At 36.8% G+C, this 16,456-nt stretch overlaps 1 protein-coding gene across 1 annotated transcript in view; it reads right to left on the minus strand.

Annotated features, from left to right (window-relative positions):
• Window positions 1-1,719: 1,719 nt before the first annotated feature.
• The window catches only part of TOPAZ1 (testis and ovary specific PAZ domain containing 1), a 91,901-nt gene continuing 77,164 nt past the window's right edge, over window positions 1,720-16,456 (minus strand). The window contains exons 17-20 of the mRNA XM_032298096.1: window positions 12,303-12,467; window positions 10,276-10,479; window positions 5,359-5,542; window positions 1,720-2,031 (exon numbers count right to left, since the gene is read on the minus strand). Coding sequence (XP_032153987.1) covers window positions 1,812-2,031; window positions 5,359-5,542; window positions 10,276-10,479; window positions 12,303-12,467 — 773 coding nt within the window. The 3' untranslated portion in view covers window positions 1,720-1,811. The remainder of the gene's footprint in view (window positions 2,032-5,358; window positions 5,543-10,275; window positions 10,480-12,302; window positions 12,468-16,456) is intronic.

Below are 16,456 nucleotides of genomic sequence, written 5' to 3' on the forward strand. Positions count from 1 at the left end.
CAGTAAATTCTTCTTGCTACCCGAGGGCCTACACTTTTTGTTGCCGGGGCTCTGACACCTCACCCAACAATTAACGCTCCTTTCCCTTTTCTATCATTTGGCACTGCTGATAGGCAAAAATGCCTCTATTTGTTCCAGCAGTAAGTCTCTTATCATTAGAAACCAGTCTAGTCACTTGTGATCCATTCCATCCAATCCCATTTTTCCTAAAAGCTTAATTTATCATCCCTTCCCTCCTGCATCTTCATCCTAATACATTTTTGCCACCAGCATCTCAGCAGTCACTTATTTCTCTAATTCCTTTCTTAGGGTTTCAGTTATCATTTGTAGAAATGACTAATTACAAATTGCCCACTTTCTGTTCTCCCCTTGCTTTCAAAGGTGCCTCAAAATGATCTCTAAACCTAATTCATTTCCTAGGTGCTCCACTGAATTAATGGCAGGTTATAGTCACCCGGCTCCTTCATACTAAAGAGCTGAGTATCTTTCTGGATGTCTCTTGCCTCACTTCCCCATATCCCATTTGTGATAATATTCATTCCACATTTCATCCATAGTAATCAGGCATTTTGGCAAGAGCTAGGATTTAACTTTCCTAGTATTGTGATGTTGCAGACTTATTTCAATGATGCTGCTATTTACCATATTTTGAGAACTCTTTTAAGAAATACTTTTGGTCCAGCCAGGCATGGTAGTCCATGCCTATAATCCCAGCACTTTGGGAGGCCAAGGTGGGCAGATCGCTTGAGTCCAGGAGTTCAAGACCAGCCTGGGTAACATAGCAAAACCCCATCTCAAAAAAACAAAAACCAAAAAACAAAAAAACCCAAAACCCACAAAAATTAGCCGGGCATGGTGGCGCATACCTGTAGTCTCAGCTACATGGGAAGCTGAGATGCAAGAATCACTTGAACCCAGGAAGTTGAGTCGGCAGTGAACGGTGATCATGCCACTGCACTCCAACCTGGGCACAGAGTAAGACATTTTCTCAAGGGAAAAAAAAAAAAAAAAGAAAGAAATACTTTCAGTCCGCTTAGTCACAACTTGTTACCTTATTCATACATTTTTCTCTAAACAATTTTAAATTATGGTTTAAAGTATCAAATTAAAGATGAAGACTACCACCTTGGAGAATTTGCTACAGGTTCTGAATATGACTTCTAAAGAGGAGTTTTGACTTCCTAAATTGGTTTGAAAGGAATAATCTTTAATTAAGTTCTGGGTATATTTGTTTAAAATAATTGCTTTTAGTCGTATCTACTGTAATGTACATAAATTTTCAAAACTCATCTAGTATTCTAAGATACACTAAAGGAAAACCATTTTGAGGGTAATTTAAACTTTTCTGGTATAATTCAGAAAGCATTCTGAATTTTAGTGTTCATTTTCACTATTATTCTCTATTACATATGTAGTATAGCTTCAGAGGCTGGACTGAGAATATCTAAACCTATTTTACATCTCTAAATGTTTTTCTGAAAATTTCAGTTACTTGCTTGCATATTTTCCCAGTTATGTTTCCCACTTATTAAATGCTGCACAGTATTCAGTTTTGGATTTCAGAATAAATAGGGATTTATCATGCTTAGTTTCTCTGAAAGTCAAAAAGTAACCTGAAAATCACTTTTCAGTGTGAATAAAATCACTGAAAATTAAATATCAATAACAATTTTTAGTGCTTTAAAACTATTTGTAAGTCAATAAAGTAAAAAAGCTGAATATAGTGAAACTGTCTTTATTTTTATTGCCTTTTATTTTCAACAATGATTACTTGAACTTAAAAAAAAAAAAAAAAGAGCAGACTTTATTAACTAATGGTTACTGAAAAGCCAAACCTTTCCAGCCCACTTCATATTCTCATTTAACCATTTCAGGGCAGAACAATGTTCCAAACTATAAACTTGTTCCTTATTAACATTGACAGTCATGTGTTTGATGAAAAGCTTTGGATCCGATATACGAGCAGCCATAATTAACCTTTCCACTGCGGCTTGATAATCATCATTCCTCCGAGACTGGTTGTTTTCACACCTATAAAATGAATACCTCATAAAGTCAAAAACTCTTTAAACAGATATGCTATATAGTTTCTTCAAAAGATAGTCATTTACATTTATTGGTACTAAGCTATGATAGTCTTTTCACTATATTCTTCTTAAAGTGGCTTTCAAACTTTTTGATCATGACCCACAGTAAGAAAGGCATTTTGCCCAGGGGTGGTGGTATAATCCCAGTGCTTGGAGGCTCAGGTTGGGGGAATCGCTTGAGGTCAGGAGTTCAAGACCAGCCTGAGCAACATAGTGACACCTTCATCTCTATAAAAAATTTAAAAACTAGCTGGGTATGATGATGTGGCCTGTAGTCTCAGCTGCTCAGGAGGTTGAGGTGGGCAGATGGCTTGAGCCCTGGAAGTTAAGGCTGCGGCTAGCTCTGATTGCACCACTGCACTCCAGCCTGAGTGACAGAGCAAGACTCTTAAAAAAAAGACATATTATGACCCAGTATATACCTTCATACATAAGCAATAAAACAAGATTTACCCTGATGACAAAAACCTTGATTTAAAAAATAATGCTGGTTGTAACACCCTAAATTGATCTCACCACACAAATAGTCTGCAACCCAGTTTGAAAAATACTGATTGAGAACACAGCTAATTACCTATATCTTTGTATTCTGAAAGTTAATAACTGCATAATTATTCACAAATACTAAATAAAATACTAAATGTAATCCAGTTTAGAATTAACATTCACATGTTAGTTTTACTTTGACACTGACTAATTTTAGTTATAAGCAAATACTTAATATGTGTAGCTAACGTTTGGTAATAAATTGTATAGCTATAGGGCCTTTATTAAATTTCTGGTTATTTTCTTCAATCCTAATTTAAAGTGCTTTCTTAAGTGCTAGAATTAATTTTTCTAACAATTATTCTACCAGCTGTATCTGCAATCAATTGTGACTGCACTGACTTGCATAAAATTCACACCTTATGTTGGTTTTTCTTCCAGGGCAGGGAGTGGGAACTGTTTAAAATAGAGATATGGCTGTTACATTAAGCATCACTTTTTTCTTTGTGTTCACTGCTTCTTACTTTTGGTACCTATGTGGTCCAGAGTGACAGGAGTAAGGACTTGCCCTTGAAACAGGAACCAGTGGTTACAGGGAGGAAAGACTGGTCAGGTGGCTTCTAGTACATTCTAGCTTAGAAAGAGGAACCCAGGAATCTGGTAGGTGGTACAGATGCCAACCATGTGCAGTTTTAAAAGTCTAAAGATGAATAACATTCTCATAGAGGTAAATGTAACAAGGCAGGGCTCAGCATGATTATAACAATAGAGAAAATATATTGGCTTGGACAAAATCAAAGATTCATTAGGCATGTCACTAGTTATGCACTACAGTTACAAATACCTTCCAAATTCAAAAAATAAATAAAGAAGTTATATGCGTGTGGGGAATAGAAAGCTATGAGGAAAAACATGACCTAATTAGGATAATGAGGAGCTTAGATGCCTTAGCCACTATAGTGCACGGTGGTAAATAAGGAAGCCCTTGGGGGGTGGGAGGAAGACATCTATAAGAAAAAAGGAGAGTTTTAGTTTTAGTTTTTTTTTTAAGGTAGAACAAAAATAATTTAATTCCTAATTCTCCCCTCTTAAGTGTGGGTTGGACCAAAAGACTCACCTACACCAAACAAAGGAGAGCAGAAGTGACAGGATGTAACTTTGGATACTAGGTTGTTGGATGACAACTCTCCATAGGTCTTTGAGTTTGTAAAGTTTTGCAAGAGTCACTGCCTACCCTTTGTTCTAAATTACAAGCATTATACAGTGAACAACCTTGAATGATAAAGATAGTTTCTTCTTCTGGAGCAAAGGGCAGGTATGCTCACAGTCTTAGAAGATGGAGATAGTAACTCCCTGCAAAGCAATGGGCAGGCATGCTTATTACTTATAAAAGATTTGGGTCTCCTAAGCTGGGCACTCCTCTCCTGTTACAGAACTCATGGCATATGTAGGTATCCATGTGGGCCCATCTATGGGACGTAGGAGCAAGAGGAAATAATGCAAATATGTAGATAATCATGCTGTTTGCTGTACTGCAAGTAATAAAATCCTCTGTTTCCAACACAGGAGTCTTATGTCTTATGCTACCATCTATGAAACTATGGCAGGTTAGCTTGTAGCTTGCAATTAGGGTAAAATCTCAAACTTTTTGCAGTTTTTGCTTGATATAGGTCACAAAAGACCTTGTAGCTTCCTCCTTGCTTTTTCTTTCTTGGATCACTCATTCTGGGAGAAATTCGCTGTCAGTAATGTCACTTAACACTTAACCAACCTATGCAGAGGCCCATGTGGTGAACTGAGGCTTCCACCCAACAAGTAAGGAAGGATTCTCTAGCTCCAGCAATCTATCACGTAGGTGACTGAAGTTTCTGACAACATCCTGACTCCAACTGTGTGGAAAAACTCTGAGTCATATGAAAATCCCTGAGCCAGTACCATCCAGCTAAACCTCTCTGAAATTTCTGACCGACAGATACTATTTGCTGTTTTAAGCCATTGGGGCCAGGGATAATTTATTCCACAGCAATAGATAACTAATGTAATTTTCAACCAGAGGATCTGGTTTGTCACACCAGTAAACTGAAGCAAAATTCTTGTCAAAAATCTCTAAAACAGGATTCCCAGGAGATCTTTATATTGCAAGTTTCCTGGATAAAGTTGACAAGAAATCATATAGCATACTACCATTTAGGCACACCATCTACTGTATGCCTAAATTCTACAACTCCAAACAAAATTATGTGAAAGGGTGTCACTCTAGTACAGTACCTACTTTATAATATTTATGCATATATAGCATTATAAAATGTAGAAACTAGGCTGATGGCTTTATTTTCAATGGTATTCATAACTGAATCTAATAAATGATCACATATTTCCCTTTTAGATCCTAGTTCTTTGATCTTTTGAGTTGACCAGAGAGAAAGATTTTTTGTAGGTACTGATCTCTAAACACAAGAAAGGTTGGTACCTAAAAAGGATCCATCTCTTTGAACATCTCTGAATATTTCTATCTTTGAAGTTGCTAAAGTGTTTACCGAATGCTACTAACTTGTTCGGTTTTAAGCCTCAAACAGGTCTAATCCTTTCTGAATTTAAATAACAGAGTTTGCAATACACACACACACACACACACACACACACACACAAAGTACATATATAAATATACACATAAATAAATATATATGTGTATATAAAAATACATAAAACATTTGCATCCTAGGGTGGGTGTGGCTCGGGAGCCATGATCTACATTCAGAATGCAGTTAAAGTTATGTCAACCAACCTTTTCAAAACTATCTGTAGTATCTGTGTAGAAGTTCCAGGACTCTGAATACTACCAGCATTAGATACCATGAAGATTTCAATCGCTAAAAGCATTTCAATCTCAGATAAATAAGATGGAATTAGAAGAAGTTTTCGGTATAAATTTCCTTCCAGTTGTGGGTAGCAACCCAAGGAAAGAGCACCTGAAAAATCAAATAATAGGTCAAACTTTACTAAAACCCAATGGGAAAAAACTACATTTCTGAAATACCTACAGGTGATAATTACTTACACAGAATAAATCTTCACATTAGAAGTAGATTAACAAATTACATGATAGTGAGAGCTTATACTCGTATATCTGACATTATTCTTTGTAAAGTGCTTTTGAAACATTAAATAAAAAGTGAGAAGGGCTGGGTGTGGTGACTCATGTCTGTAATTCTAGTACTTTGGGAGGCTGAGGTGGGCATATCACAAGGTCAAGAGATGGAGACCATCCTGGCCAACATGGTGAAACCCCATCTCTACCAAAACTACAAAAATTAGCTGGGCGTGCTGGTGTGTGCCTGTAGCCCCAGCTACTTGGGGGGCTGAGGCAGGAGAATTGCTTGATCCTGGGAGATGGAGGCTGCAGTGAGCGGAGACCGCACCATTGCACTCCAACCTGGGCAACAAGAGCGAAACTCTGTTTCAGAAAAAAAAAAAAAATGTTTTGTTAGGATAAGTTTCTTGAATAAATCTTTCTAATGTGGGTAATGGCTAATGTTTGAATACCTGCTATGATATGCCAGGTACATGTGCTAAACACAGGTTTTACCCCATTTTAACCTGACAATCTGCTACCTTTGAAATTAGGTACAATTACTCCCATGTTATAGATGAGGGGCTTTGGTAAGCACTCATGCTCTCCAAGCCTTCATGGGGTGCCCACTTTCTGGCTCCAGATGTTGGATTCCTAACCACTAGGTATTCCTACCTCCCTAGGTCGCTGCCAGGAGCAACAAACTGTTAACTCATTAATTTTATTAGTTTTTGGTAAGTATAATTTACATACATTCTTATTTAAATTTTCTTACCTGAATTTAAAAATAGAAAATAACAAATTAAGTAGAAATATACTAATATAATTTTTTTCACTCAAAATGAAATGTGAAAAGAAAAATACATTTGATTTTGGGGATGGGAAGTAATGGAAAGACACACTAATAACATCTCTCTCCTGATTTCTCAGTTCTGAGAGAAAAGCAGTATTTTTAGGACAAGGGAGAACAAATCAGGAACATGGGGAAGGCAACTTTGCTGTCGCTGGACAATCTCCTCCTGATTAGTCTGGCATGAAAGCAAGGCAAAGCCATCAAGAAATTAACAGACAACTCACAGGATGGACAAAATATTTGTAATTCATATATCTGAAAAGGGATTTGTATCCAGAGTGTATATAAATGCATGTGTACACATGTATGTATGTATGAATACAGTCTTACAACCAAAAGAACCCAATCAAAAAAGGGCAAAGGATTTCACAGACATTCTTAAAAGAAAATATACGAATGACCAATAACTGTATGAAAAGGTCCTCAACATCATTAGTCGTTAAGGATATGAAAACCAAAACCATAATGATATATTACTTAACACCCACTAGGAGGAAGGCTAAAATAAAAAACACAATAACAACTTTTGGTGAAGATATAAAGAAACAGGAAATCCCATACATGGCTGGTGGGAGCATAAATATAAAATGGTGCAGCTTCTTTGGCAAACAGTTTGGGAGTTTGGCAAAAAGCTAAATATAGATTTACTGCATCAGTCAGCAATTCTCCCAAGAGAAATGAATGTGTATATACCCATAAAAAACTTATGTAAATATTCAAAGTAGCACAATTCACAATAGCCAAAAAGTGAAAACAACTCAAATGTCCATCAACCAAAGAATAAACAAATTCTATTCTATAGAATATTGTTTAGCAATAAAAAGAAATACAGTATTGATACATGCTACAACATTGAAATTTGACAATACGAGTCTAAGAAGCCAGTCACAGCTAGGCGTGGTGGCTCACCCATGTAATCACAGCACTTTGGAAGGCTGAGGCAGGAGGATCACCTGAGCTCAGGAGTTTGAGACTGGCCTGGCTAACATGGTGAAATCTTGTCTACTAAAAAATACAAAATTAGCTAGGCATGGTGGTGCACGCCTGTAATCCCAGCTACTCGGGAGAATCTCTTGAACCTGGAAGGCGGAGGTTGCAGTGAGTGGAGATTGCGCCACTGCACTGCAGCCTGAGTGACAGAGTGAGACTGGGTCTCCAAAAACAAAAAAGAACAAACAAACAAACAAACAAACAAAAAAGCCAGTCACTAAAACCCATGTATTGAATGATTCCATTACGTGATCTGTCTAGAATGGGCAAATTCATGGAGACAGAGAATAAATTAGTTGTTGTAGGACTAAGGTGGAAGAGGAGACAACCAGGGAATGGAGAAGAAATGCTTACACAGTTTCTTTTTCTGGAGGTGTTATAGATGTTTTAAACTTAAATGGTGGTGATGGCTGCATGACTCTGTGACTATACAAAAACAAATGTATTATATACTTTAAGTGAATGAATTTCATTATATGTGAAATTATCTCAATAAAGCCATAAAAAATACTAAAAGAAAAAAAGTTTTAAAAAAGTCAAAACAAAGGCACTCAAAACAAAGGCACTGGCACCAAGTATTAACAGTGTCTTGAAGAAAGCCAGCCTTAAGTCTCAAATAAAGTACTACTAGACATTATTATATGCCATTGAAAGGCTCTTCTTGCAAGTGTTAAGCTATGTATGAAGTAAATCCAAAAGGAGTTCCAATACTATTTTAATGTCAATGTTGTTAGGAAATGAGACATTTTGAAGACTGATCAGTGGCTATACATTACTCATTTGGCGATAAATTACTCATTTTTATTCATGGTTTATAATTCAGATACATTCTTTAAAAAACAAAAAGACTCTTTGCCCTGTAACCTCACGTGCATAAGTCTCAGACGTTATACTACATATGAAATAAGAAACGTGTGATTAGATAAAAGAAAAAGTTTCTTTGGGAGGCCGAGGCAGGTGGGTAACGAGGTGAGGAGATTGAGACCATCCTGGCCAACATTGTGAAACCCATCTCTGGGCATTTCACAATGTTGTGAATTAGCTGGGTGTGGTGGCACATGCCGGTAATCCCAGCTACTTGGGAGGCTGAGGCAGGATAATCGTGTTTGAACCAGGGAGTTGGAGGTTGCAGTGAGCCGAGATCATGCCACTGCACTCCAGTCTGGCAACAGAGCAAGACTCCGTCTCAAAAAAAGAAAAAAAAAAAAAAAGTTCCAATATCAAAGGTACTGTATTGTACATAGACATTAATTGCTTTAACATACTGCTAAAAAAAATCTTTAAAAGTAATTCTTACTAGGACTGAATAGATTTGCAGGAATGAGGAAGGACAGCTAATGGATATGAGGTTTCTTTCTGGTGTGAAAAAAATATTCTAAAATTGATTATGGTGATGGTTAAACAACTGTAAATACAGTAAAACCACTGACTTGTATACATTAAATGGGTGAGTTATATGGCATTTGAATTATACTTCTATAAAGTTGTTAAAAAAATTTTTAAATAAATGATTGTTAGGATCCTTTAATATAAAATTTTATTTCCAACTACAAAATAGAAATATGTATAGAAATCTCATTTAAATGTCTGAGCTTATATGTGTTCCTGTGGCATATAAACACCTTCTGATGGCGTCTCCCCCAAGTTGCACAGTTATATAAAAAATATTCTCATTAACTTCAATTCTAGAAACTAAAATCACACACACACATATATGTGTGTGTATGGCTTCTAGAAGTCTGAAGGTAAATAGTATAAAGAGTTGAAACATAACCACAAAACTGAAATTAGGTATTATGAACAAACAGTTTTATCTTTCCTCTAAATTTCGGATCACCCTTTTTAAAAAACTCAGCTTAAAACTTCTTTTGATTATAACCTACAAGAAACACATTTTACATAATGACCCAGCATACATATGTGCATATATGCAACTAAAGTGAAAATTTTATCAAACAATTAACCTTACTACTCATAATGTGCTCTAGTATTTTCTTTCTCATTTCATTGGGGAAAAACGTTACCGCATGCTAAACTGATCATAGCTGGCTGTCTGAAAAACAGGTAGCAGTGGCTAGGATGTTTGAAACATCTGGTACAGGGTGACACAGAGTAGGCACACAAATATTTGTTATATACATGAAAGTGGTAGAAATGGTAATTGAAGACAAATCACTGCATGAAGGCAAAAAAACAATTCTTTTCTAGCGCTAGAACCTACATGGAATTGCTTTCTAATTAAAAATACCTGCGAGGTGGCTTGGACTAGAGAAAGCACTAGTTTTCCAGGCTTATTTGTTAGAGAACAACAGCTGTAAATAGATGAACAAAGTTCTATTACTAAAAGCCATGTTGCTTTGTTATGGCAGCCTTGTGCTTCTGATGTGACCTGCTATTGAATATTCTTAGTTATAACAATTAGGGATATTGCAGAGATAAATGAAAACACAGATATTCTTTAAACCTCATTCTACCCAATTGTTTTACTCCTGTGTAAGGTATGCCAAACTGGTTCAATCCTGCCATTTGTTCCCTTTGCTCGCCCTCTAGTGGAAAAGCTAGTGTGCAAGAAATAAAGATTAAAAATTGGAAAGACTGGAAACAAGGAAAACAATTGGAAACAAGAGAGACAATAGGTTTCAGAAGAGAGCACAGATCTGTTGAGACCACTACATTTGAATATGTATTAATGCTCTTTTAATATATATAAATATCTAATCTTAAATATTATAAATTCTGTCAGATAAAATTATAAACAAATATATAAAAACATTTTAAAAGTAACTTACTTTTGTAGTGGGCTCTGGCTTTGAGCCATAAACAACTCCTTCCTAAAGAAGTAATTAATCTTCTAAGAAAGGAAAAATCAATAGGTATGCTCTTTGAAATCATGAATTCTGCCACAGAGGATGACATACCAAGACTGTTGCTTTCTATACAGGAATCTAGAAGCTTATTAAAAAGAATGCTATATTGCGAGACTTCCACAGTTTCTGAAATGAAAAAAATGATATAATAAAATTGATTTATCTTAGTATCTCAAACTTTCATTTTATACTCCTTTTTCTTTCTCCTCTCCTTAACCTTTTCTTACCCATTATAGGAGTCACAGTCACTAAAATACAATCATCTTATATATTCTCTTTATTTTTCTTCTCCTTTTCTGAGACAGGGTCTTGCTTTGTTGGCCAGGCTGGAGTGCAATGCCATGATCTTGGCTCACTGCAATCTTCACCTCCTGGGCTCAAGTCATCCTCTAGCCTTAGTCTCCTAAGTAAGTTGGGTCTACAGGTGCACACCACCAGGCCTGGTTAATTTTTATATTTTTTGTAGAGACAGGGTTTCACCATGTTACCCAGACTAGTTTCAAATTCCTGGGCTAAAGTGAACTGCCTGCCTTGGCTTCCCAAAATGCTGGGATTACAGCCATGAGCCACCATGCCCAACCTATCTTACATATTCTCTAAGTAAGAAACAAAAAAGCGTCTGACAAAAGCAAAACCATTAACTTCCTTTGCAATGGAGAAGATAAAAAGAAGTTTGACAAAAATTTCAAAGGCTGCATTAAGACCTCTGTATTTGATCCCCACATGTGACTGTATCCATAGTGTCTTGAATAATTTCTCGATTCTGTTTGCATTATATACAGTTCAGACCTTAGCCTTATATATCCCTTGACAAAAAAATAAATCATCCCCCAAAAATATTTACTCTCAAATTTAAAACAATCCTTTAATGGGTTTTCTATTCCTTTAGTCACTCTTAAAATAAAGAGAAGTCATCTTAGAGACTTTTTTTGGTATTCCCTATATTCAGTCAGTTGGGTTTGTGAGCTAGACTGTAGTTCTTTATAGTTTTAGAATCTTTTAGTTATCCAGGCCTTACCAGGAAATTAATCTCTCTACTTTTAGTCTTTCCCTAAACACTATTGCCAGAGGAACTTTCCTGAAACACCAACTTCATTATCTCACTCCCTAGACCCAAAACTCTAGTGACCCCTTTTTATTATACACAAGAGAAGAAAACTCCTTTAGGTCTTCCAAAATCTGGCACAACTATCTGTCTAATCTCCCTATTACTACTTTGTTTTATTACCAATGAATTGTATATTAAGAGTTTGCTAGATAGCAGCCATTAGGCCAGGAATACCAAGGTAAAGAAAATATTACCACCTTGATTGAGCTCACTCTGTAGAAGGAGAAACAGAGAAGAATGCTCATTACAATAAAGGAGGATAGTGGAATTAAGTGGAAAAATGAAAATTTATAAATAATATGATCAAAGTACTAAGGGGAGGCCCTGAAGTTAACATTTTCATCATCCTCTGAACCTATCACACAGCTCAATCTTGACCCAAAACTTTTGCTCATGGATAGCCAACATTCAAGAGTACTACCTACCATCACCTACATTGGTATTTTTTTCAGCTTGGCATCCCTTTCATTTCCTCCATTTCATTCTGGTTTACCTGTGTTCCTAGTTAATGTAAACTAAGTTCTGTATTTATTCAGTGATAAGAGAAAAGGCTTGCTCGGGGCATTTAAACATATTGTTTGCTGATGACCTGACAGAAGTAGGAAAAAGGAATGAAAAAAATGCTTGTCTTACTGCTGGCAAAAACCCAAAGATAAGCACCTCTGATTTTTTTAAAACCATCAGGAAAACATATTCAATTTGCAGAGAACACATTGTACAGGAAACTACTTCATTAAAAAATATGCTGGAATAGAAAAAAACAGGTGGACAACTGTTTCTTATTAACAGTTAAACACCAGATGGGCAACAGATAATTAAGTTAGACTTTTAAAAAACATACCTTGAGAATTCTGAAAACCTGGTAGATTCTGCAAAACTTCAAATGCCTGTCTAAAAAGGCTCTTGGCTAAGATGTCATGTGCAATTGTACAGAGCAAATTATGTCGATTAAGCACATCCAGCCTATCACAAGGCCACAGAGGCGTATCGATTATCCATTCTGACTCTTACAAAAAAGAAAAAAATATGAATATTTTATACAATTAAAATGACACTTAACAGTATAATCACAACTAATATTTTAAAATATCTTTTGGAGAAATAGGCAAAACTTAAATATGTGTACTCAGAGAAGATAACCATGCCTCAAATTTATTAGAAATAACTGATGTAGTGATAATCATCATTGGAAGAAGATGCAAACTAATGGCCACTTTCTTATACTTATTTTTAATTAATTCTTCTTCTAAGTGTACTTAGTCAATTACTAATTTTAAAGGTAATGTTTATTTTTATACAAAAAGTTCAGATTATCATATTTGCTTTAATATAAAATATTCATGTGGACAAGTTTAACAATTTCACAATAAATACATAATTTAGTTAGTTTTGGTGTTACTGGGGAATAGTTTTTTTTTTTTTTGAGACAGAGTTTTGCTCTGTCACCCAGGCTAGAGTGCAGTGTAGTGGTGTGATTTTGGCTCACTGCAACCTCCGCGTCCCAGGTTCAAGTGATTCTCCTGTCTCAGTCTCCCAAGTAGCTAGTAATACAGGTGCATGCCATGCCCGGCTAATTTTTTGTATTTTTAGTAGAGATGGTGTTTCACCATGTTAGCTAGGATCATCTCCATCTCCTGACCTCGTGATCCACCTGCCTCGGCCTCCCAAAGTGGTGAGATTACCAGGCGTGAGGTACCATGCCTGCCCAGCCAGGGAACAGCTTTTATTAACAATTTCTGTCTATTTTAAAAACAATTTCTATTATGAAAACATTGTTGTATATAGAAGAATATCTAATATATGTTATAAAAGCATAACAATAAAATTAACTCCTATGTACCCATCACACCCATCCTAGGACTCTCAGACCAACAGATCTCAGGGTTTCTTTTAAAAAAGAGAATATTACCTATAATGCTGAAGTTCCTTAATTTCTGCCCTGATTTTCACATTGAGAAAAACAATGGGAGACTATAGTACAGAACACTGAGGTGCTAAAATGTTAGAAATGTCAATATTTTATCGTTTACTTAATTTACTCAATCATTATACACATAATTAAACATTACTATACATAACATTCAAATCACATTTTGGTGCTCTTTTTCAACTGGACTAAACATAGACGTAATCCTTTTCTTTTGTGGTCTTCCCAGCACAGTGAATATAAAAAGTATTGAAGAAAAAGCTGATAATTCAAATACATGATAACAAAAGAAAGCTTTCAGTATTAGTATAAAGCTTTAAAAGGAGCTTATTTTTCAATTACTGGAGCTCACTTGATTGACTGATTGACTTAACAGAGTTATACTATGTGTTAGGAATGTTCTAAGTGTTTTAAGAATATTAACTCACTTAGACATTTTCATTAATTTACTCCTACATTTGCTGAAATTTTAATATATGGAGAAATGTAAATGAACTTAATATCTTCAAAGACTGTATGATCATCTGTTAAACATAATTCCCATTAAAAGTAAAACTGTTAGTTCACTATTCCTTATAAAGTGAATTTTACTTTAAGTTCAATTATTTTTTATCTGTTAGACATATCCAACATAAAAAAAGTAGACTATGTAAACCTTTTCTCATAAAAATTGCATTGTTTTTCTTTAATACTTATTTCGTATATTTAAGGTAGGGTAATGGTCACGTTTTTTGGCAAGTATATACGATATTTTATGAGATTCATTTAAAATTTTTTACCAAACTGTTTAGCTATATAAGAAAATCTGGCCGGGCGCGGTGGCTCAAGCCTGTAATCCCAGCACTTTGGGAGGCCGAGGCGGGTGGATCATGAGGTCAAGAGATCAAGACCATCTTTGTCAACATGGTGAAACCCCGTCTCTACTAAAAAAAAAAAAAAAATACAAAAAAATTAACTGGGCATGGTGGTGCGTGTCTGTAATCCCAGCTACTCAGGAGGCTGAGGCAGGAGAATTGCCTGAACCCAGGAGGCGGAGGTTGCGGTGAGCCGAGATCGCGCCACTGCACTCCAGCCTGGGTAACACGAGTGAAACTCCGTCTCAAAAAAAAAAAAAAAAAATCTGACCTTGCATGCTGTCTCCCCACATTGTCTCCCTGTCTGAATTTTTGTTTTTTTTTTGTGTTTTCTTTCTTTTTTTTAAAAACCTGTTCGGTGCTGCCAATCAACCGAGGGTCTGTGAGTGGCAGCATGGGATCAGGCAGCAGGGTTTTCCCCACCCCTTGCCTTGGTTCCTTTGCAGGATTGAGCCATGTGGCCATGGGGGAAGGGGACAAGCTGTATCCCAATGTGCATAGGGTAAGGGTCCCTGCTTGCACATCTAGGTTGTGAGCCAAGCTGTGCTGAGGAGAAGAGGCCTGAACATGGAAGGGAACTGGTCCCCAAAAGTTTCCAGTTGCGCCTTTCCTCTTCCCTCTTTTGTCAGCAGATCAGTTTGTGGTTTCTGTACCTGCAAAAGCTTCAGGAATTATTAACAAAAGAAAAAAATATATATATTTTTCCCAAGGAATGGGGTGGGGACAGTGGAAAGGTTGCTGGGAAATAAGTCCCCTGGGAGAGGGGGCACAGCCACGATGCTAAAATATCTCAGGCTTCTGAATGGCTGGATTTTCCTAGGATCCTCAGATCCATAGGCCTCAGACTCTCAGATCTGCCTCAGGGCCTGGTGGGGAAATTGAGGCTCATACAAGGCAGTGGAATTCTGAGTTGTTGGGGCTAAGTCTGACCCCCTCTCTATGCTAATCCCCCAGCCCCACTGTGGCTTTCAATAGGTTTTTTTTGAGACGGAGTCTCGCTCTATCACCCAGGTTGGAGTACAGTGGTGCAATCCCAGCTCACTGCAACCTCTGCCTCCTAGGTTCAAGCAATTCTCCTGCCTCAGCCTCCTGAGTAGCTGAGACTACAGGCGTGCACCACCATGCCCAGCTCATTTTTATATTTTTAGTAGAGGCCAGGTTTCCCCATGTTGGCCAGGCTGGTCTCGAACTCCTGACGTTAGGTGATCTGCCTGCCTGAGCCTCCCAAAGTGCTGGGATTAGAGGCGTGAGCCACCATGCCTGGCCCCTCAGTAGGTTTTAAGGAGCCCCCCAGCCCTCCTTCTCCCCTTCTGGGCCTGATCAGCTATACTGCTTCGTCACCCCCAGCCACACACCCCACCAAGTACTGCACAGGGACCCCCATTTCAGGGGTCCTGTACCATGAAATAATGTGAAATACCGACTGTGGACCAAACATAACAAAACCGCTGCTTTTAAGACAAAAAAAAAATCTGAGTAAGCTGATTTTTCTATGTATCAAAGTTAACTGATAACTGAGAAGTCACTTGGAAATTAATAGCTTTAAATTTAACTAATCCAGCTAGTTCACAATTTTACCAACATAAATACTATTATGAATAATTTATGAGAACTCTTATGAGAATTAAATTCCCAAGAATAAGAAACAGTTTACTAGTGGACTTAATACTAGTTTTACAGCAATAAAAGTTATTACTGCATTCATCTTCATGTTTTTCTCTATTTCATATTTGGGAAATATTTTCTATTTGTCCAAAGTCTCAGAATCAAAGGGAGAGCATATTTTCTATAATAGCCTATCTTTTTATCCACTTACTTTCCAAGAGACGCACATTCAATCATTATTCATGCAAGATTTTGAATACACACACTGGCAACATAAAACTATTAAATGAATTTTCAGACTAGTCAGTGAGGCTATCAAACAATTATCCTTTACAATAGTGAATACTAAAATGTGGGACTATGTAAAGATACCTACTCTTCCCTTAAGGTATACGTTTATTTTATTTTTTTGAGACTGAGTCTCGTTCTATTGTCCAGGTTGAAGAGCAGTGGTGCAGTCTCAGCTTACTGCAACCTCCTCCTCCTGGGTTTAAGTGATTCTCATGCCTCAGGCTCCCATGTAGTGGGGATTACAGGTGCCCGCCACAACGCTCTGCTAATTTTCGTATTTTTAGTAGAGATGGGGTTTCACAACATTGGCCAGGCTGG

Source organism: Sapajus apella, unplaced genomic scaffold (genome assembly GCF_009761245.1).
Source record: "Sapajus apella isolate SASKATOON/1434 unplaced genomic scaffold, GSC_monkey_1.0 scaffold38, whole genome shotgun sequence".
Classification (NCBI taxonomy): domain Eukaryota; kingdom Metazoa; phylum Chordata; class Mammalia; order Primates; family Cebidae; genus Sapajus; species Sapajus apella.